Here is a 19824-nt window from a genome sequence, read left to right as displayed (position 1 = left end):
TTTTTTTCTACTAGGCAAGTCACAAAAAGATAACAGCAGGCATAAAACAAGTGACTCATCCCCACAGCCCCTCCTAGTCAAGTACTATAATTAGCAATAATATGTCCACACCTACAAGTAAATAATAAAGCCTCTTAAGAAATAACTTTCTACATGATTAAATGTGCTGCTTTAGTTTTTAAGTAATGTTAAAGAAACAATTGATTGTAGCAATATGAATCAGGAACAAGAAAGCACATTTTTACCACATTCATATAAGTCTGAGTACAGATATTGCCTATCTCAGGGAGAGGGGAAAAAATTAATAATTACTGAACTGCTGGTTTAACATTGCCTCAAAAATGAATGGTTGAAAGTCTCATCTCCTTTTCAATTGTCACTTCTATTGGTTTATGCTCCACCTCCCATAACACGATCTTTTCTCTCAGTACTTTATGATCTTACCTCTTCTTATCTTGGGTGATTTAAATATTCATCTCGACAATTCTGATTATCTTACTCATGGTTTCTTGATTTTTCTTGATGAATGTTCTCTTCAGCAGTTGGTTCACACATTCTGCAGGGCACCTGTTAGATGTGGTTATTACTTATTCCAACCTTTCTTCTAATATTTCAATTGTGCATGTACCATGGTCAGATCATTTTTTTGTTCAGTTTTCTCTTACTATTCTCACCTTCTCTGTACCTGGTGTTCCTACTGTTTCTTCTCTTAAGCAAATTAGAAACTTCCAGTCTAACTGCAGACACTTTTTTAAAAATTGTGACCCATTTCCTGTTAATTATTTGGACCTCAACATGTGTGATCAGGTCAAAATCTGGGATAACACTCTTCGATCAGCTCTCGATCTTTCTGTTCTGTCTAAAATAATTTCTTCTAACCACCGTTCTATTCAGCCCTGTTTCCATCCAGGCCCCTTACACTCTTACGGCGTCAATAACGAAGTGCAGAATATTCTTGGAGAAAGAATCCTTCTGCTACTACACATGCATACTTTAAATCTCTTTCTAAGTACTATTCAGTTTCTTTACAGAAAGCAAGATGAAACCATATTCATAAGATCTTGCAGCGAGATCTGACCAACTCCCAATTGTACTGGTTCTTTTATTCTTTAACTGGAATATCTTCTACAAGTACAATTCCAGTCTATTCTATGACATCTTTTAGTGCAAATGATTTTGCTAATGGTTTCCAAGACAAGGTCATCCTGCTTAGGTAATCCTTAACAACTACTGCGCCTACTTATTCATCTACCCCTGACATTCCTCTTTTTCTGGTCCCTGTTTCAGTATTTTCAGCTTTTAATCTTTCTTCTGTTTCATCTTTTAGATCTACTCATCTCCAAATGATCCTATTCCGTTTTTGTTTTTTTTTTAAAAAACAATTCTTGACTGCCTTTCTGGTCCTACTTCAGCTACATTTCCTTCTACATGAAAACATGCTATAGTTACTCATGCTTAAAACCTTCAAATTGGATTCTACTGAAGTTACAAATTATACAATAGGCCAATTTCTAATTTGCCTTTTCTTTCTAAAATTACAGAAAAGGTAATACAAGTACAACTTTCAGATTTTCTCCATTGTACAAATGCGCTTCACCCATGTCAGACAGGCACTCAACTGAACATTCGCTTTTAGGTCTTACAAATTATGTAAGATCTGCTGCAAAGCAGAGAGTTAGTTTAATGATAAATAGGCAGTTGAAACTGAGTTGCTGTTACATTTTAGGATAAAAACTAAGAAGTAGGAAAGTCAAAGACTAGAAGCAGTGCTGAAGTATGCTGCTAGGAAAGGGCACTAATGAACTGTCCAGTTTACATCTTCCAACCAATGGGGATATTCTTTGATTGATGTACTTACACACTGACAAAAAGGCTGCTTTGAAAGAGGCAGCTCATTTGGCCATGTTCAAGGTCTTGGAAATTTGGCAGCATGCAAGAATACCACATCAGTAAATAGACTCTAGGATTTGCATATTGATGAAGCTTTGTGATGAAAATGATTTGCTATAAAAGAGCCAGCACATAGACTGTGGACTTTTCTTCAAGGAAATTGTCCAAATCTTTCTTAAAACCAGCTAAGCTATCCACTCTTACCACAACCTCTGTCAACACATTCCAGAATTTAATTATTCTCAGAGTGAAAAAATATTTCCTATTGGTTTTAAAAGTATTTCCCTGTAAGTTCATCAAGTGCCCCTAGTCTTTGTAATTTTTGACGGAGTGAAAAATCAACCCACTAGCACTTGTTCTACTTCACTTAGGATTTTGTAGACTTCAATTATATCTCCCCTTTCCAAGCTGAAGAGCCTGAATCTATTTAGTCTTTCCTCATATGAGAGGAGTTCCATCCCCTTTATCATCTTGGTTGCTCTTTGAACCTTTTCTAGCGCCACTATATCTTTCTTGAGATAAGGGGCCCAAAATTGAACACAATACTCCAGGTGAAGTCACACCATGGAGCAATACAAAGGCATTATAACATTCTCAGTCTTGTTAACCATCCCTTTTTTTAAATAATTCCCATCATTTTGTTTGCTTTTTTTGTTGCCGCCACACATTGGGCGGAAGGTTTCATCGTATTGTCTACAATGATACCCAGATCCTTTTCTTGGGCGCTAACCCCCCAAGGTGGACCCTATCATCCGGTAACTGTGATTTGGGCTATTCTTCGCAATGTGTATCACTTTACATTTATCCCCATTAAATTTCATATGCCACTTGGACGCCCAGTCTTCCAATTTCCTAAGATCTGCCTGCAATTTTTCACAATCTGCATGCGTTTTAAAACTTTGAACAGTTTAGTGTCATCTGCAAATTTAATCTCCTCACTCATAGTTCCAATTTCCAGATCATTTATAAATAAGTTAAATAGCACCGGTCCCAGTATAGATCCCTGCGGCACTCCACTGTATACTCCCTTTTACTGAGAAAAATGACCATTTAACTCTACCCTCTTTTTTTTTTTAATATCTGATAACCAGTTCCTAATCCACAACTGAACTTTGCCACCTATTCCATGACTCTTTAATTTGCTCAGGCGCCTCTCATGAGGAACTTTATCAAAAGCTTTTCGAAAATCTAGATACACTAGATCAGGTTGATCACAAAGGCAATGCGAATCGATCACGGAACTTATCCCACGATAGACTCGCGCTGCCTTTGCATTCTCCCTGTTCCCCGACGCCACAACAGGCCAGCAGCGACTACAGAAGCGCTGAGCAAGCCCCTCCCCCCGGTCAATTCCAGGCAGCCAATCGCTGCCTGGATGGCCTGGAACTTCCTCTCTGATGCCAGAATTGACATCAAGGGGAAGGCTGCTGGCTTGTTGCGGTGTCGGGAAACAGGGAAAACTCGTCGGAAACGATGGCGGTGGTTTGGGGGCCTGTTCCCAGACATCGACAGTGGCTTGGTGCCTGTTTCTAGACGTCGGCGATGGTCTGTTCTCAGATGTCAGCGGTGGCTTGGGGGCCTGTTTCCAGACGTCGGCGGTGGCTTGGGGAGACAGAAAGACAGGGAGGCAGAATGGGGAGACAGAAAGACAGACAGGGAGACAGAAAGACAGGGAGGCAAAAGAGGGAGACAGAAAGAATGAAAGGTGGGGGCATGGAGACAGAAAGAATGAAAGGTGGGGGCATGGAGACAGAAAGAATGAAAGGTGGGGGCATGGAGACAGAAAGAATGAAAGGTGGGGGCATGGAGACAGAAAGAATGAAAGGTGGGGGCATGGAGACAAAGAATGAAAGGTGGGGGCATGGAGAGAAAGAAAGAAAGGGGGCAGAGAGAAAGAAAGTAAGAAAGAGGGCAGGGAGACAGAAAGAAAGACAGACAGAGAAAAAGAAAGAAAAGGGGCAGGGAGAGAGTAAGGAAAAGTTGGACTCATGGAAGGACAGAGATGTTGGTTGGAGAATGGAATGAGGTCTGGAGGAGACGAAGCATGCAGGAGGCAGAAAGGAGGGAAGAAATATTGGATGCACAGTCAGAAGAAGAAAGTGCAACCAGAGACTCATGAAATCACCAGACAACAAAGGTAGGAAAAATGAGAATTTATATCTGCTGTCTATATTTTGCACTATGGCCCCCTTTTACTAAACTGCAGTAGCGGATTTTAGTGCAGGAAGCTTATGAGCGTCGAGAGCAGCACGGGGCATTCAGCGCAGCTCCCTGCGCTAAAAACTGCTATCACGGTTTAGTAAAAAGGGAGGGGTTATATTTGTCTATTTTTGTATAGGTGTTACTGAGGTGACATTGCATATTTTAAAGTCATCTGCCTTGACCTCTATGAACCCCCCCAAATATAAATGATAATTAACATTTTCTCTGCGTACAGTGTGCTTTGTGTTTTTTAAAATTTTATTGTTGGTAGATCATTTTGACTTGGTCATTTTAAAAGTAGCTCGCAAGCCAAAAAAGTGCGGGCACCCCTGCACTAGATCAACTGGCTCACCTTTATCCACATATTTATTCACACCTTCAAAGATGTCAAGCAAATTGGTGAGGCAAGATCTCCCTTGGCTGAACCCATGCTGACTCTGTCTCATTAAATCATGTTTGTCTACGTGTTCCACAATTTTATTTTTTATAATAGTTTCCACTAAAGAATGACACAGGAACAAATTTTTCCCTGTCCCCACAGGAACTCAATTTCCTGTCCCATCCCCACGAGTTCTTTTCCTGTCCCTGCCCCATTCCTGCAAGCTCTTTCCACATCTGCACAAGCCTCAAACACTTTAAAATAATGCGTTCGAGTCTTGTATGATTAAGGCAGATCTTACAGGATTGGGGCAGGGACAGGAACAGTGATAAAACTCACGGAGATTGGACAGGGAAGTTCCTTCAGGGATGGGGAAAATTTTGTCCCACCACTGGAGTTCTTCAGAGCTGAGTCTGGAGACTGGTGTTTGATATTACTGCAAGTAATATAGGCCTGAAGAATGGTGCATGCCTTTCATTGAATCATCAGGACAAGAGTTAGCATGGCTTGTCTCTTGACATATGATGAAACTGGTGTTTGGAAGCATCTTTATCTGTTTGGAGTTAGTGGAGGACCAGATGTTGCAGTGTTCAAAAGATTTCAGCAAAATTGGTCATACATAGACTGGGATTCTTATGAGGTTTCTGCAGATGATGTGTTTGATGCAGACACATCAGTCCTTCGAAAAGAAATTGCAACTTTCTGCAGAACAGCTTTGAATTTATCATGTCCAAGGGAAGACTATAAGGAACTTCTTGAGCTCTGTTAAATTTTTCTTGGTGGCTGCCCAGATGCAGATAAAGCAAAGTCATCATTTTGAGCACCCAGGTACTTCCACCATGGTAGATGATGAAGGCCATCTATAGTATTAAGATATTTCTGTTCCAGCAGCCAAAGAAAGGCAGAGCATCAAAGAACTGATTCGCTTTGTTAGCCTCATCTACACCCACTACTGGCATGAAGCACCTCTTACTGTAAAAGTACCACTCAATGACTTGCTTCTGCTTTCAGAACTCCAGGAATATCCAAACAAGGCTGTTGCCAAGACTGCGTCAACAATATTCACCAGACATCTGTGGTATTTGTCAGAGATTTTGGATGATCTGGCTTTTTTTGATCCAAAGCCCCCCCAAAACTGGGAAAACATGCTGACAAGTAAGTGTAAAACTGAAAAAAACAAGCAAAACCCTGCCACAGTAAACCCACTTTTATGGTAAAATCATTTATAAAATGTATGCTCAGAGGTATGTATGAGAGACCAACACCTCCACTGTAGTATAACTCTCTTAACTCTCAATCATTGCACATAAAAATATATAACTACTGCCCCAATCTTCTGGCTTAACACCATGTGCTCAAAAAATTCATATATGTACTTATCTTTTCAAAAACAGTACTGGGTTCTGATGCATTTTGTCATGAGCTGCCTCAGAGAACCCATATTCCACATGATCATTTAACTCATTCCACCTGATTGTATTGTCTGTTTTGCTCTGCTCCTATGTATTGGGTTCTCCATCGCCAGTAGAAAATGTTAATTCTTTGGGTTATAGATAGGTCCCCTATGTTTTCTCATCATGTATGTTCCCTTTTTAAAAAAACTAAGTAAGTCCCATGGGTCATACATAGGTTCCGTACTGTCTTTGAAACTATGTATGTTCTTTCTGGGAGGACGGGATATAAATTTTAAAAAAGTCAAAGCCAGGAAAAAGGCAGCGAAGCTTGGTGGAGTGGTGGAAAAGTGCGCAAGGTATCGGGCCTTCAGAGGAGCACAGTAGTGGGGCTCTGGCAGCAGCCGGCTACAAGGTGGAGAAGAATAGCAGCTGCCGGGGGCTAACCGTCATGAGTCTAGTGGAACTTCAGGCGCTTTCAAATTGAACGGGAAATGGCAGGAGGGTGAGAAGCCCTCCCAGGGGCAGGAAACTGGCAGCGAGGAAGCCGAAAAAAGACCATAGCAGCAGAGCTATGGTTTCAGCTGAGCCATTGGTCATCGGGCGCTGTTCCACTGCAACTGGAGTCCATGTGGCTTGGGACCGCCAGCACTGGACTGGTAATATGTAATATGTCTTGCCTTCACTCCTCCCTCTTCGGCCTCCGGTGTGCAGCAGAAGGATAGGAACTCAGCTGAGAGCTGCCGCTGGAAGTTTACAAGCATTGGGCAACCAATTTAGATGAGACTGTGGAGATTGAATGGGATTTGATTTGCTTTATTATACCTTTCTTTTTTGGGATGGCCTAATTTTTGTTTTCTTTTGTTTGCTGCTTCTTAGTTGTACCTTGATGTAGTTTCTTTGTCTTTATCTAGAGTACACTTATTTTTTTTTTCTTCATCTCTCTTTGGGAATATTAACAATATATCTTTATTATTTAATAATTTGTTTTCTCAGGTACTTTAGCTAGATTGTGAGCCTTTGGGACAGTTGGGGAATTTCCAAGTACCTAATTTTTACTTTTATTTTATTGTAACCCGTTCTGGGCTCTTGGGAGGATGGGCTATAAAAATGAACAAATAAATAAGTTAACAAATGGTGCAGTCTCTAAAAAACAAATAATAAAAACTCATTTAGAATCAAACAAAATCTCAGAAAAAAATAATTGTACCCTTGGCGGCTACTTGAAGGAACCTCACTCTGACATTGTTTAATGGCTTTAGAATGCCATCCATCTGAACATCTGACTGGTTTAAAGAGGACCAAAAATGACATCATCAGCTTGTGGGAAATTTTAAATCTAATGCAAAAAAGCCCACCACTCGACCTCATGATTGAAGCCAAGAGAGGAAACCGTTTGCCAATGATAAATCCATTGTTGTTCTCTCTGACACAAAAATACTACAAGATCTCCTCGCCGATGAAAAAAATGGAGCTTGCAACAATATAGCAAGAGCACATGCAGTGCAACAACAGCAGACAGAATGACTCATCACTACTGGCTGATCTGTATATTCCTGATGTACAAAATGGGAACGAGAAAGAAGTTCCCGCAAATTTCTGCTTCTTAAAAAGTCAAAACGAGGCATACTGCAAAATATAGAATGTTTTTAAACATGTGCCAGTACTGCTTGATAATACACTTGATCTGGAATGCCCAATGAGAATACAGTAAAACACACACTTTTAAGATGGTTCCTCTTGTACTTGTGTGGCTTGGAGCAACAACAACCTCTCTGCACAGAGTGCTCGCTTATATGCTTTCCTGATGACTTTATGTGGATATCCTCTTGCAGGGAATCTCTGCCACATAGCCCCTACAATCTCAAAAACTGACCAACTGGTAAGTTCATCCTTAAAAATGCTTCGGATGGAAACTATCAAGCTGAAGATTATTCCGGTCTGTGGGTTTTCGATAGATAATAGTAACAAACTCTGATCCCTCTAAAGTAATGCTGATATCCAGAAAGGAGACAGTGCGTGGATGGATAATAAAAGAAAAATGTAGGTGTTTATCACAGCTGTTAAGCCACTATGCAAAACAATGGAAGTGTTGCTCAGTCCCAGTGCAGACTAAAAAAAAAATGTCCATTTCCAGAGTACAAAAATTTGCCTTCAAACACTGTAACATACAGGCATGCAATGGTAGGCGCCATGGTGGCTCCTATTGCTGTGTCTTTTACTTGCATGTAGAACTGCTGATCAAACATAAAATAATTCTTACCGAGAGCAATATATGCCAGTGTTATTAATAATTCCACAAACTGACCTGATAAGGACAAATTTTGTAAATGTTGCCGAATGATTTCAATGGCATCACTTTGTAGGATGTCAGTGTATAAAGTTGTTATATCCAAGGTGGCTAGATAAGCAACAGCAGGTACTTCTGTTAGTGCCTGCAAAAGGGTTAGCATATATGTGGAGTCTTTTACATAGGAATGACCCTTGGAAATTTCAGTTTTCAAATGAAAGCCCACAAAATCAGACAGAGGCTCTAAAACAGAGCCTATGTCTGATACTATAGGCCAAATGTTTGTGGATTTTAGGTACAAAGTAAATGACTGGTATGACAGGATGCTTTTGTTTTAAGAACCTCTATCAGTAATGATAGAACTCTAATGCAATGAGGACGTCTGAAATTGAATCTGCCAAAAGTGAAGTAGGATCTTCTAATAAAACATGGTAATATTCGGTATCATACTACCAATACTTTAGGGATAGAGATGCAAAAGTATCCCACTAATAAATCAAAAGGCAAAGTGCATCTCACACTGTCTGTGTAGAGCAGCAGAAGAAAATTATACACTATCTAGTAAAGGGGCCTCAAAGCAAATCCAAACGATGACTCCATGTGCATAAAGCACTGTTTACAGCAGGATCATAGGTTTGATGGCCTTCGATGCACAGTGCTAAAACAGCTTAGGGTGACGGCCTGGGGAGATGATGTGAAGAATAAGCTTAGAAGATATGAACAGAGGCTGATTTATAAACTTGGCACTGTAGAACCTAGAGGTTTGAGCACGATTGACTGTAAAGCATTTTTTTAAACAGGCTTGGAAAAAGGGTTTTCTCGTTTTGGTTTGTTGTTTTCCTTCAAGAATATCTCTTTAAAAGAATGGATTTGAATTTTCACACTACGATGACATCATTATGAGCATCTTTTAGTAGTCCGATGCCATTTTTCCTTTTCTGGGCAGTTCTGAACTTTGAATGTTAAAAGAAGAAGTCTGTTCTTTACGCAGTTTATTGCGAACCAAAGTCTTGCAAGGACTCTTGTTGAATGAATGAATTTGCTGAGCAGTGGAAGATATAAGTTTGGATTACAATCATCGTTTGAGTTAAGGCTTTGTGAAGAAGCATCGATGAATTAAAGCAGCCATGGACTGCCTAGGTCCAGCATGAGATAAGTACTTTGCTTTCACTGCCATTACTCCTCTTACATGATTTGAAAATACTGGTTGTGTAGAGCAGTGTTTTTCAACCTTTTTTGGGCAAAGGCACACTTGTTTCATGAAAAAAATCACGAGGCACACCACCATTAGAAAATGTTAAAAAATTTAACTCTGTGCCTATATTGACTATATATAAAGTAATTCTCTTGAATAGGAATCAAATAAACACAAAGAAAGTATTTTATAATTACTTTATTATGAAATATTAAGTAAACAGAATAGTGAAAAATTATAAAATACTTTATTCAGTGCGAAACCTGGGCCTGTTTGGCTGAACACAAAGCTGATATTCTGGCTGGAATCGAAGAAAGACACACACGTAGCTCTTCGTCAACAGCCGTTCCCTTCACCGCCCCATCACCGCCATCCCTTTCACCGCCCCGTCACCGCCACTGCCATCCCATTCACCGCCCCGTCACCGTCCCCGCTGCATCCATATAAGCCTTAGTACTGTAATATTTAGCTTATTCCTTTCTTATAAATCAAAGTTCCTGCTGCTGAACTAGAGAAAGAGATGTTCAGCTGTTTATAAATTTTTATAAATGTTTATAAATTTTTATCAACACAACTAATATACTATTTTATCCTAAAGCAAAAAATAAATAAATAAATATAATTTTTTTTTCTACCTTTGTTGTCTGGTTTCTGCTTTCCACATCTTCTCATTCAATTCCTTCCATCCACTGTGTGTCTTCTCTCTACGTCTTCCATTTGCTGTTACTGTGCCTCTCCCTTCACCCCCCCCCTTCCAATTGGTCTAGCACCCATCTTCTTCCCTCCGCTCCCCCATAGTCTGGCATCTGTCTTCTTCCCACTCTGTCTTCCACATTTCCCTTCGGGGTCTGTTCCTCTCCACCCTCCTTCAATGTCTGTCCTATTCCTTTCCACCACCACCCTTCCCTCCCTCCTTTACCATCTGTTCCTTTCTACTACCCTTCAGCTCCTCTCACGTGGCTTATCTATCTACCTTCCTCCCTCTTATTTTCATGGCACGTTACAATGTAATTTGTGCAAGCCACTGGAGCCTGCGAGCTCGGTCCCTGTCCCATCCCCACAAACCATCTCGCTTCTGTGCTCCTATTTTCTCCATTTCTAATATCTCCCCTATGTATCTGTCATTGCCCCCCCCTGTGTCCATATACCATCACCATGGCATGTCCCCTTTATGTCTCTGTCCCTATGCCCCATGCACATAATTTCCCCTCTTTCTGTTACCTTCCTGTGTCCAGATTTCCCCTATCTTCCTCTTCCATACCAGTGTGTCTCTTCTTTTCAACTCCATCTAGCTTTTTTCCCTCTTTCTTCCCCCCCCCCCCCTGCTTCTAGCATCTGGCTCACCTGCCTGTCCTTCCCTTTCTTTCCTGCTGTGGGTTTTTCTTTCCGTCTTCATCCCCTTGGCCCAGAATCCTTTTCCCTTTCACTCCCTCCTTCCAATTTGAGCCGGGAACACGAGCGATCGCACGGTCCCCGCAGCCACCACTCGCCTGCCCAATCGATCCTACTGTTTAGCCAGCTCTCTCCCTTCGCCTCACCTTAGTTTGTAGGTTTTGTTTTTCGGCGACATGCATTCTTTCCCAAAGAGCCGCACACGCGCGGCTGCTCAGTGTTCAATCTTCTGCTATGCTGCAACTTCCTGTTTCCGGTTGCGTCAGAGCAGAAGATCGAAACTGAACAGCAGCGGGGACCGGGGGAGTCTCATGGGAGCGCGTGCGGGACCCGGCCTGAGGCCTAATCAGTGTCTGCACCGTACGGCACACCAGGCAACATCTCGCAGCACACTAGTGTGCCGCGGAACAGCGGTTGAAAAACACTGGTGTAGAGTGACAGATTTATGTTTTGTTACCCCATTTTTCTGCCAGAGACTTTTTCTCCCTTGAGTTTTTTCTCTGGCTGGTTTTGGGGTGGGTCGATGATTGGAAATAGTACTCGTTGGAGGTGCTTTATGCACCTGGAATCATTTGGATTTGCTTTGAGGCCCCTTTGATAGTGTATAGTTTATTAAAAATTTGATAAAACGCTTAACATAACATTTCAAAGCGTTGTACAGTTAAAAAACAAAAAAGAACAAAAACAATACGAAAACAGACGCACTAAGGGGGGAAGGAACAGAACAAAAGGAAAGAGTAGGGAAAATTACAATTCTTAAAAAAAATTAAAAACGGAGGAAAAAAGTATAGGGAAATATTTTAATATTGATAAAAATAAGAATGAATTAAAACTGCATAGAGTACATTAATCATATGCATCTTTAAAAAGGAAACATTTTAAGCTGCTCTTAAATTTAGCCAAATTTTGTTCTGCTCTTAAATGTAATGGTAGTGAGTTCCAAATAGAGGGTGCTGTTACTGAAAAAATGTATGCTCGACGAGTGCCGATTATTTTTAGGGAAGGGACATTAAGGGTAAATTATGATAAAGACCTTAAGGTTCTAGGAGGATCGTAAGGGATCAGAGGTTTGTCAATAAATGCTGGTGCATTGGTCTGTCGGGTCTTAAAAGTAAGGAGAGCGATTTTATAAATTATCCGATGATGAATGGGTGGCCAATTTTCTTCTGCCGCTCTACACAGACAGTGCGAAATATTCAGTATCTGCCACGTATTATTCAGTGTCCCAGAAAACAATACTGTCCCCCTTGTTGGCGGAATAGATGACAATAGTAGAATCCTGTGCTAAAAATCTAATGTCTATGGCCTGCTAAGGAGATAGATAACATAGTAACATAGTAGATGACAGCAGATAAAGACCTGAATGGTCCATCCAGTCTGCCTAACTTGATTCAATTTAAATTTTTAAATTTTTTTCTTAGCTATTTCTGGGCAAGAATCCAAAGCTCTACCAGGTACTGTGCTTGGGTTCCAACTGCCAAAATCTCCGTTAAAACCTACTCCAGCCCATCTACACCCTCCCAGCCACTGAAGCCCTCCCCAGCCCATCCCCCACCAAACGGCCATACACAGACACAGACCGTGCAAGTCTGCCCAATAACTGGCCTAGTTCAATATTTAATATTATTTTCTGATTCTAGATCTTCTGTGTTCATCCCACGCTTCATTGAACTCAGTCACAGTTTTACTCTCCACCACCTCTCTCGGGAGCACATTCCAGGCATCCACCACCCTCTCCGTAAAGTAGAATTTCCTAACATTGCCTTTGAATCTACCAACCCTCAACCTCAAATTATGTCCTCTGGTTTTACCATTTTCCTTTCTCTGGAAAAGATTTTGTTCTACGTTAATACCCTTCAAGTATTTGAACATCTGAATCATATCTCCCCTGTCCCTCCTTTCCTCTAGGGCAGGGGTCTGCAACCTTTAAGACATAAAGAGCCACTTGGACCCGTTTTCGAAAAGAAAAAAAAACTTGGAGCCGCAAAACCATTATAAAACAAATCTAACACTGCATATATTGTTTCTTATCTTAATGCTATATACAGGATCACTAAATTGAAAATAAAATCATTTTTCCTACCTTTGCTATTTGGTGATTTCATGAGTCTCTGGTTGCACTTTCTTCTGACTGTGTATCCAATCTTTCTTCCTTTCTTTCAGCCTCCTGTATGTTTCCTCTCCTCCAGACCTCATTCTCTCCCCCAACTTTTTCTTTCTGTCTCCCTGTTCCCCCTTCTTTCTGTCTCCGTGCCGTCCCCCAAGCCACTCGGTTTGCTGCCACCGCAATCGGGGAACAGCCCCCAAGCCACCGCCGTCCCAAGCTTTCCCTGCAGAAGTGTTGCGCTGACCAGCATTCCGTTCCCTGACGTCAATTCTGATGTAGGAGAGGAAGTTCCGGGCCAACAAGGCATTTCTCCTCATTCCATCCAGCCTGAGCCCCATCTCTCCTTGATCCAGCATTTCCCTTCTGTGTCTGTCAGAATTACTATTCCACCTATTTTCCAGCATCACCCTTCTTTGTGTCCATCTCACCTATATCCCTATCTCACCACTTTTTCAGAATCTTCATTTGTCTCTGTCCTTGTCTTTACCCCATGTTCACCATTTGCCCTTTCAATGTCTTTATCTCCCCCCCCACACACACTTTTTCAGCATTACTTATATGTCTCTATTTCACCTCCTCTTCATGTCCCCTCTGTATCTCTATCCTTATTCAGTAGGTCCTGCTTACCCTTTCTCTTCTTTGTGTCACTATCTCCATTTTCAGCTTTCCCCCCTTTTCCATTGTTAATGCACCCTGTAGCCAGAATCTTTCCACCCTCCCTCCACTCCGGCCCAGCCCAGTATGAAATATTTCCTTTTGTTTCCCTCCCCTCTCTCTTTCTCTCTCTCTTCTCCTCCCTCACCCACGAGTCCTGCATCTGGCCCTCTCCCTTCTACCTGCACCTGGCAAAACCCCCCTGCTCCGCGGCTCTCTTCAGCAACTCGTCAGCAGCAGTGATCAAGACAAGCTGCCGACATCGAGGCCTTCCCTCTACGAGTCCCACCTTTGTGGAAAAAGGAAGTTGAAACAAGCAGGACTCGCAGAGGGTAGGCCCCGACGTCAGAAGCTTGTGTCGATCGCTGCTGCTGAGTTGCCGAAGAGAGCCGCGGAGCAGGGGATGTGGCCGGAAGCAGGTAGAAGGGAGAGGGAGATAGGAAGGCTGTAGATCTCCTGAGCATGACACCGACCCCGGCCAGGATGATTTCTTTTTCAGGCACCTTACAAGTCCAGCGTCGCGGCGGGAAATAGCCACGCTGAGCAGTGAGCTCAGCACTACACAGATGAAAGCCTTGCTTGCTGATTGGTCCGGCGGCACGGCGGGGCGGGGCCGCCGGACCAATCAGCAAGCAAGGCTTTCATCTGTGTGTGCTGAGCTCACTGCTCAGCATGGCTATTTCCCGCCGCGACGCCGGACTTGTAAGCTGCATTCCTGCGTGACACACTACCGGAGCCGCAGCAGAGGTGGAAAAGAGCCGCATGCGGCTCTGGAGCCGCGGGTTGCCGACCCCCGCTCTAGGGTATACATATTCAGGGCTTCCAGTCTCTCCTCATATGTCTTCTGGCGCAAGCCTCCTATCATTTTCGTCGCCCTCCTCTGGACCGCTTCAAGTCTTCTTATGTCCTTCGCCAGATACGGTCTCCAAAACTGAACACAATATTCCAAGTGGGGCCTTACCAATGACCTGTACAGGGGCATCAACACCTTCTTCCTTCTACTGGCTACGCCTCTCTTTATCCAGCCCAGCATCCTTCTGGCAGCAGCCACTGCCTTGTCACACTGTTTTTTTGCCTTTAGTTCTTCAGACACTATCACCCCAAGGTCCCTCTCCCTGTCCGTGCAATATCAGCTTCTCACCTCCCAGCATATATGGTTCCTTCCGATTATTAATCCCCAAATGCATTACTCTACATTTCTTTGCATTGAATTTTAGTTGCCAGGCATTAGACCATTCCTCTAACTTTTGCAGATCATCTGATCTTGAATGAACTAGATTCAATTGAAGCAAATGTTGTGTCATTGTGTCGTTTCTGCAAATTGGCACTTAACGAAATAAGATAACACTCTTTTTAGCTACAGTGGTAAAATAACGCTCAAAATTTAGGAAGTTGGTTGGTTTGACTGAGAACTTTTCAGCACCCCTCGTAGAAACACTCTCAACTAGTAAAGCCATACATCCATCACCCATTTAGAAGAATCTACTAGCTCAATAATATGAAAAGGCCCATCTCTGCACCTCGTTTGAGCTCTTCTCACACTCCTTAGGATTATGGGCATTGCTGGTTAAGAACCTCTGCTATAGGCACTTGGATTTTTGCATACATAATCTCATAATCTTTGTTTGTTTGTTTGTTTGTTTTTGTCTTGAACTTTACCTGCTAAACACTTGACCACTCCAAGTTCTCTTAGATCACACCTCATTTTGTTTACTCATTCAAGTGTCCCTTTGTTGCAGAATTTATTATCATATGCAAAGATTAAACAGAACTGGTCCCATGAAACCAAACCTTGAGGCATTCTATTAATTACCCTTTTTATTTCCGAATAAAGGTCATTATCCTCTGTCTCCTCTTATTCAGTTTTTAATCCAGTTTATCACCTTGGGGTCCACCCCAGACTGCTCAATTTAGGAGCTTTCTACAGAGGAGAGCATCAAAAACTTTGCTGAAATCCAAGTACATCTGATTGATCCATTTTGTTGTCACCCAATCAAAGAACTTAACCATATTTTATTTTGACACCTCTTCCTCTGGTAAAGCCATGCTATCTCAGATTCGGCAAACTACTTAATCTGAGATAGTTAAGAGACTTTGTGCTGAAATGTAAATTGCTACTGTGAAAATCAGTGAGTTGAATATACCTGTGCTTGAAAAATTCTGATATCAGGTCCATACAGCTTCATCTCCTCTGGAAACTGATGACATATATGCAAGTAAGGTATATGGTTACCAGCTACAAACCTGTATAAAGTAAAGAACAATTTTAGATTTTAGCATGTGACATTTAAACTCCCTATTTAGATGCACAGCCACTGAGTTGCAAGGAAACAAACCGGTGTAGAAAATAGAAAGATTAGGTTTTTACCTCGATAATCTTTCTTGTAGATGTGTCTAGTGGTCTTGAACTGTAGGATTTTGCATCTGAATCCATAAATTGCTTGCAGAAAACTGTCAATCATCTTTTCAACTCAACTTTCTTCCCAGGGAGCTAGCTGTTCCTGCCCCCTCAGTTCATACAAAAGCAATCAAGTAGCAGGACGCTAAAAGGACATGGGGAAGACAGAGGGGGGAGAAGGACGCTGAAAGGACATGGGGAAGACAGAGGGGGGAGAAGGACGCTGAAAGGACATGGGGAAGACAGAGGGGGGAGAAGGACGCTGAAAGGACATGGGGAAGACAGAGGGGGGAGAAGGACGCTGAAAGGACATGGGGAAGACAGAGGGGGGAGAAGGACGCTGAAAGGACATGGGGAAGACAGAGGGGGGAGAAGGACGCTGAAATGACATGGGGAAGACAGAGGGGGGAGAAGCACGCTGAAAGGACATGGGGAAGACAGAGGGGGGAGAAGCACGCTGAAAGGACATGGGGAAGACAGAGGGGAAGAAGGACGCTGAAAGGACATGGGGAAGACAGGGGGGAGAAGGACACTGAAAGCACATGTGGAAGGCAGAGGGGGGAGAAGGATGCTGCCTGACAGGACATGGGGAAGATGGGGGGGGGGAAGGATGCTGAAAGGAAATGGGGAAGAAAGAGTGGGGAGAAGACGCTGGCAGGGAAGAAGACAGAGATGCCAGACTATGGGGGGAGCGGAGGGAAGAAGATGGGTGCCAGACCAATTTGGGAGGGGGAGAAAGAGAGAGGCACAGTAACAGAGCAAATGGAAGACACAGAGAGAAGAGACAGTGGATGGAAGGAATTGAATGAGAACATGAGAAAAGCAGAAACCAGGCAACAAAGGTAGGAAAAAAATTCTTTTTTTTTTTTTTTTTGCTTCAGGATAAAGTAGTATATTAGTTGTGTTGATAAAAATTTATAAACATTAGAGGCTCTGGTAGAAACCCGTTTACAAAGTATGTATTCTTCCCAATTAATATTTCCAAATTAATAAAGTTTTTTGCTTATTTTTAAATGGGTTTCTACCAGAGCCTTTAATTCAGTAGCATAATTAAATGAAATAACTATTTCTGTAGTTTATAGGGATGGGCGGGGACGGAGGGGATTCCTTGCGGGGATGGGTGGGACTTTGGCGGGGGTCGGGTGGGGACAGGTGGGATTTCTGTCCCCACGCAACTCTCTACTGTACAATACTCCCCCGATATTCACAGGGGTTCTGTTCCAGGAACCTCCACGAATTCTGAAAAAACGCGAATACGGTTTTTAGCGGGGGAGATAGGAGAGGGCACCTGGAGCGCCGGCAAGTGAAGGAAATCACTCGAGGTATGCTCCACCCGCCTCTTCCTGCACTAAAGTCGGGCCTTACCAATCAGAAGCTGCTTTGACACCCAGCTCCTGATTGGTGAGGCCCAACTTTAGTGCAGGAAGAGGCAGGTGGAGCATACCACGAGTAATTTCCTTCACTCATCAGTGCTCCGGCTGCTCTCTCCTGCCGCTGTGGCTGTCCTCTCCTGCCCGGTCATTCGTGGTCAGAAAATCCACAAATGACCAGGACTGCGAACAGTGAACCGCGAATGACCGGCGGAACACTATATAGTCTTTAAAATTTTACATGGACTACCGTATTTTCACATAGATAACGCGCACCCGTGTAAAACGCGCACACGGGTATAGCGCGCAAAAAACACATATGTACATAAATTTTTATATACCGCGCACACCCGTATACCACGCATGCTGCCCGACTCTCCTTTCGCCCGCCCCGACTCTCCTCTGGAGACCCCGACTCTGTTTAAGCCTGCCCCGACTCTCCTTTCCTCCTTGAAGTCCTGTCCCTACCCTGAAAGCCTGATGCCCCCCCGACGTCCGATTCACCCCCCACGCAGGACCGCTCGCACCCCCACCCCGAAGGACCGCTCGCACCCCCACCCCGAAGGAGCGCTCGCACTCCCACCCCGAAGGACCGCTTGCACCCCCACCCGAAGAACCGCTCCCACCCCCACAGCCTCACCCCCCTCCCCCATGGAGAAGCTGTCTACCTTGTTTCCGGATGCCAGCGAGCCCAGCTGTTTTCTCTGCCGGTGGTCCCGCCCCTTCTCTGAGCCCTGCTGCGCTGCTTTTTCTTCCGGCGGTCCCACCCTTTCTCTGACATCAGAGAAAGGGCGGGACCGCCTGAAGAGGAAGCAGCGCAGCACAGGGCTCTGAGAAGGGGCAGGACCACCGGCAGAGGAAGCAGCTGGGCTGGCATCCGGAAACAAGGTAGACAGCTTCTCCATGGGGGAGGGGGGGAGGCTGTGGGGGTGCGAGCGGTCCTTCGGGGTGGGAGTGCGAGCGCTTCTTCCGGGTGATGAATCGGGCGTCGGGGGGGGAACTATGTAAAAAAATTTTGTACAACGCGCTCACGCGTATAACGCGCAAGGGTATGCGCGGTTTGTAAAAACCACATATAACGCACGCGTTATATGCGAGAAAATACGGTAATTGTTTCTCTGATGCCTTTATCTCTTTTCCATCATTGAGAGGAATCAAGTCCATTAGTAACATTTCACACTCCTTTCCAAACTTACTAACTAATATGAAATGGACTCCCTCCTCAAATTAGATCGTGTTTATCTCTTCAGATCTTTTACAAGACCTTAAAAACCACTATGTTTCATCGCTTTTAGGCAATAGCTCCAATGAATGTTAATGGATCTTTCTTTGTGATCTAATTATGTAAACAGAATCAAGCTCCTATTTTTAGGAGATGATTCGGTATATAAGAATTACCGTATTTTCTCGCATATAACGCGCGGGTTATACGTGGTTTTTACGTACCGCGCATACCCTTGAGCGTTATACGTGTGAGCGCGTTGTACAAATTTTTTTTTACATAGTTCCCCCCGACGTCCGATTCACCCCCCCCCCGCAGGACCGCTCGCACCCCCACCCCGAAGGACTGCTCGCACGCACTCCCACCCGCACCCCCACCCTGAAGGACCGCTCGCACCCCCACAGACTCCCGACCCCCCCATCATGTAGAAGCTCCTACCGGTGTCCTGCTGCTTCCTCTTGGCGGTCCCGACACCCGACACGATCGGGGCAAGAGGGAGCTCAAGCCCTCTTGCCCCAGCCAACCGCGGCACCCCCGACACGATCGGGGCAAGAGGGAGCTCAAGCCCTCTTGCCCCCCCCCCCGACTCCCCGACACGATCGGGGCAAAAGGGAGCCCAAGCCCTCTTGCCCCGCCGACTCCCCAACTCCCCGACAATATCGGGCCAGGAGGGAGCCCAAGTCCTCCTGGCCCTGGCGACCCCCCCCCCCCCCGGCTAGTTGTTCGGGCCAGGAGGGAGCCCAAACCCTCCTGGCGACGGCGACCCCCTACCCCCACCCCGTACTACATTACGGGCAGGAGGGATCCCAGGCCCTCCTGCCCTCGACGCAAACACTCCTCCCCCCAACGACCGCCCCCCCCAGCCGACCCGCGACCCCCCTGGCCGACCCCCACGACACCCCCACCCACCTGGGGGCGGTGCCTGAGGCACATGGGCCCAACACGACCATGTGCCCAAGGCCCCGCCCCCAGGAGGGACCTAAGGCTCCCGGGTCTATTCTGATTGGCCCAGGCGCCTTAGGCCCCACCAGTAGGCGGAGCTTTGGGACAGATTGGCCAATCCGGCCTCATTCCATCGTTGGCTGCCTGCCAGACAGGCGGGTTTGGCTCCTGTCTGTCCGGCCAACTACACAAAGGTACGGGGAAGGGGGGTGGGGGGGTCGTGGGGGTCGGCCAGGGGGGTCGCGGGTCAGCTGGGGGGTGGTCGGAGGTTCTTGGGGGGGGCGGTCGTTGGGGGGAGGGGGGTTTGCGTCGAGGGCAGGAGGGCCTGAGATCCCTCCTGCCCGTAATGTAGTGCGGGGTGGGGGTAGGGGGTCGCCGTGGCCAGGAGGGTT

The 19824-nt window shown here is 44.7% G+C and overlaps 1 protein-coding gene across 1 annotated transcript in view; it reads right to left on the bottom strand.

Annotated features, from left to right (window-relative positions):
- The window catches only part of TAF1B (TATA-box binding protein associated factor, RNA polymerase I subunit B), a 193458-nt gene that overhangs the window by 99526 nt on the left and 74108 nt on the right, over positions 1–19824 (bottom strand). The window contains exon 8 of the mRNA XM_033937405.1: positions 15645–15744. Coding sequence (XP_033793296.1) covers positions 15645–15744 — 100 coding nt within the window. The remainder of the gene's footprint in view (positions 1–15644; positions 15745–19824) is intronic.

The sequence above is a fragment of the Geotrypetes seraphini genome, chromosome 3 (genome assembly GCF_902459505.1).
Source record: "Geotrypetes seraphini chromosome 3, aGeoSer1.1, whole genome shotgun sequence".
Lineage (NCBI taxonomy): Eukaryota > Metazoa > Chordata > Amphibia > Gymnophiona > Dermophiidae > Geotrypetes > Geotrypetes seraphini.
The sequence above is the reverse complement of the archived record's forward strand: the minus strand, read 5'-3'. Positions and strand labels throughout refer to the sequence as shown.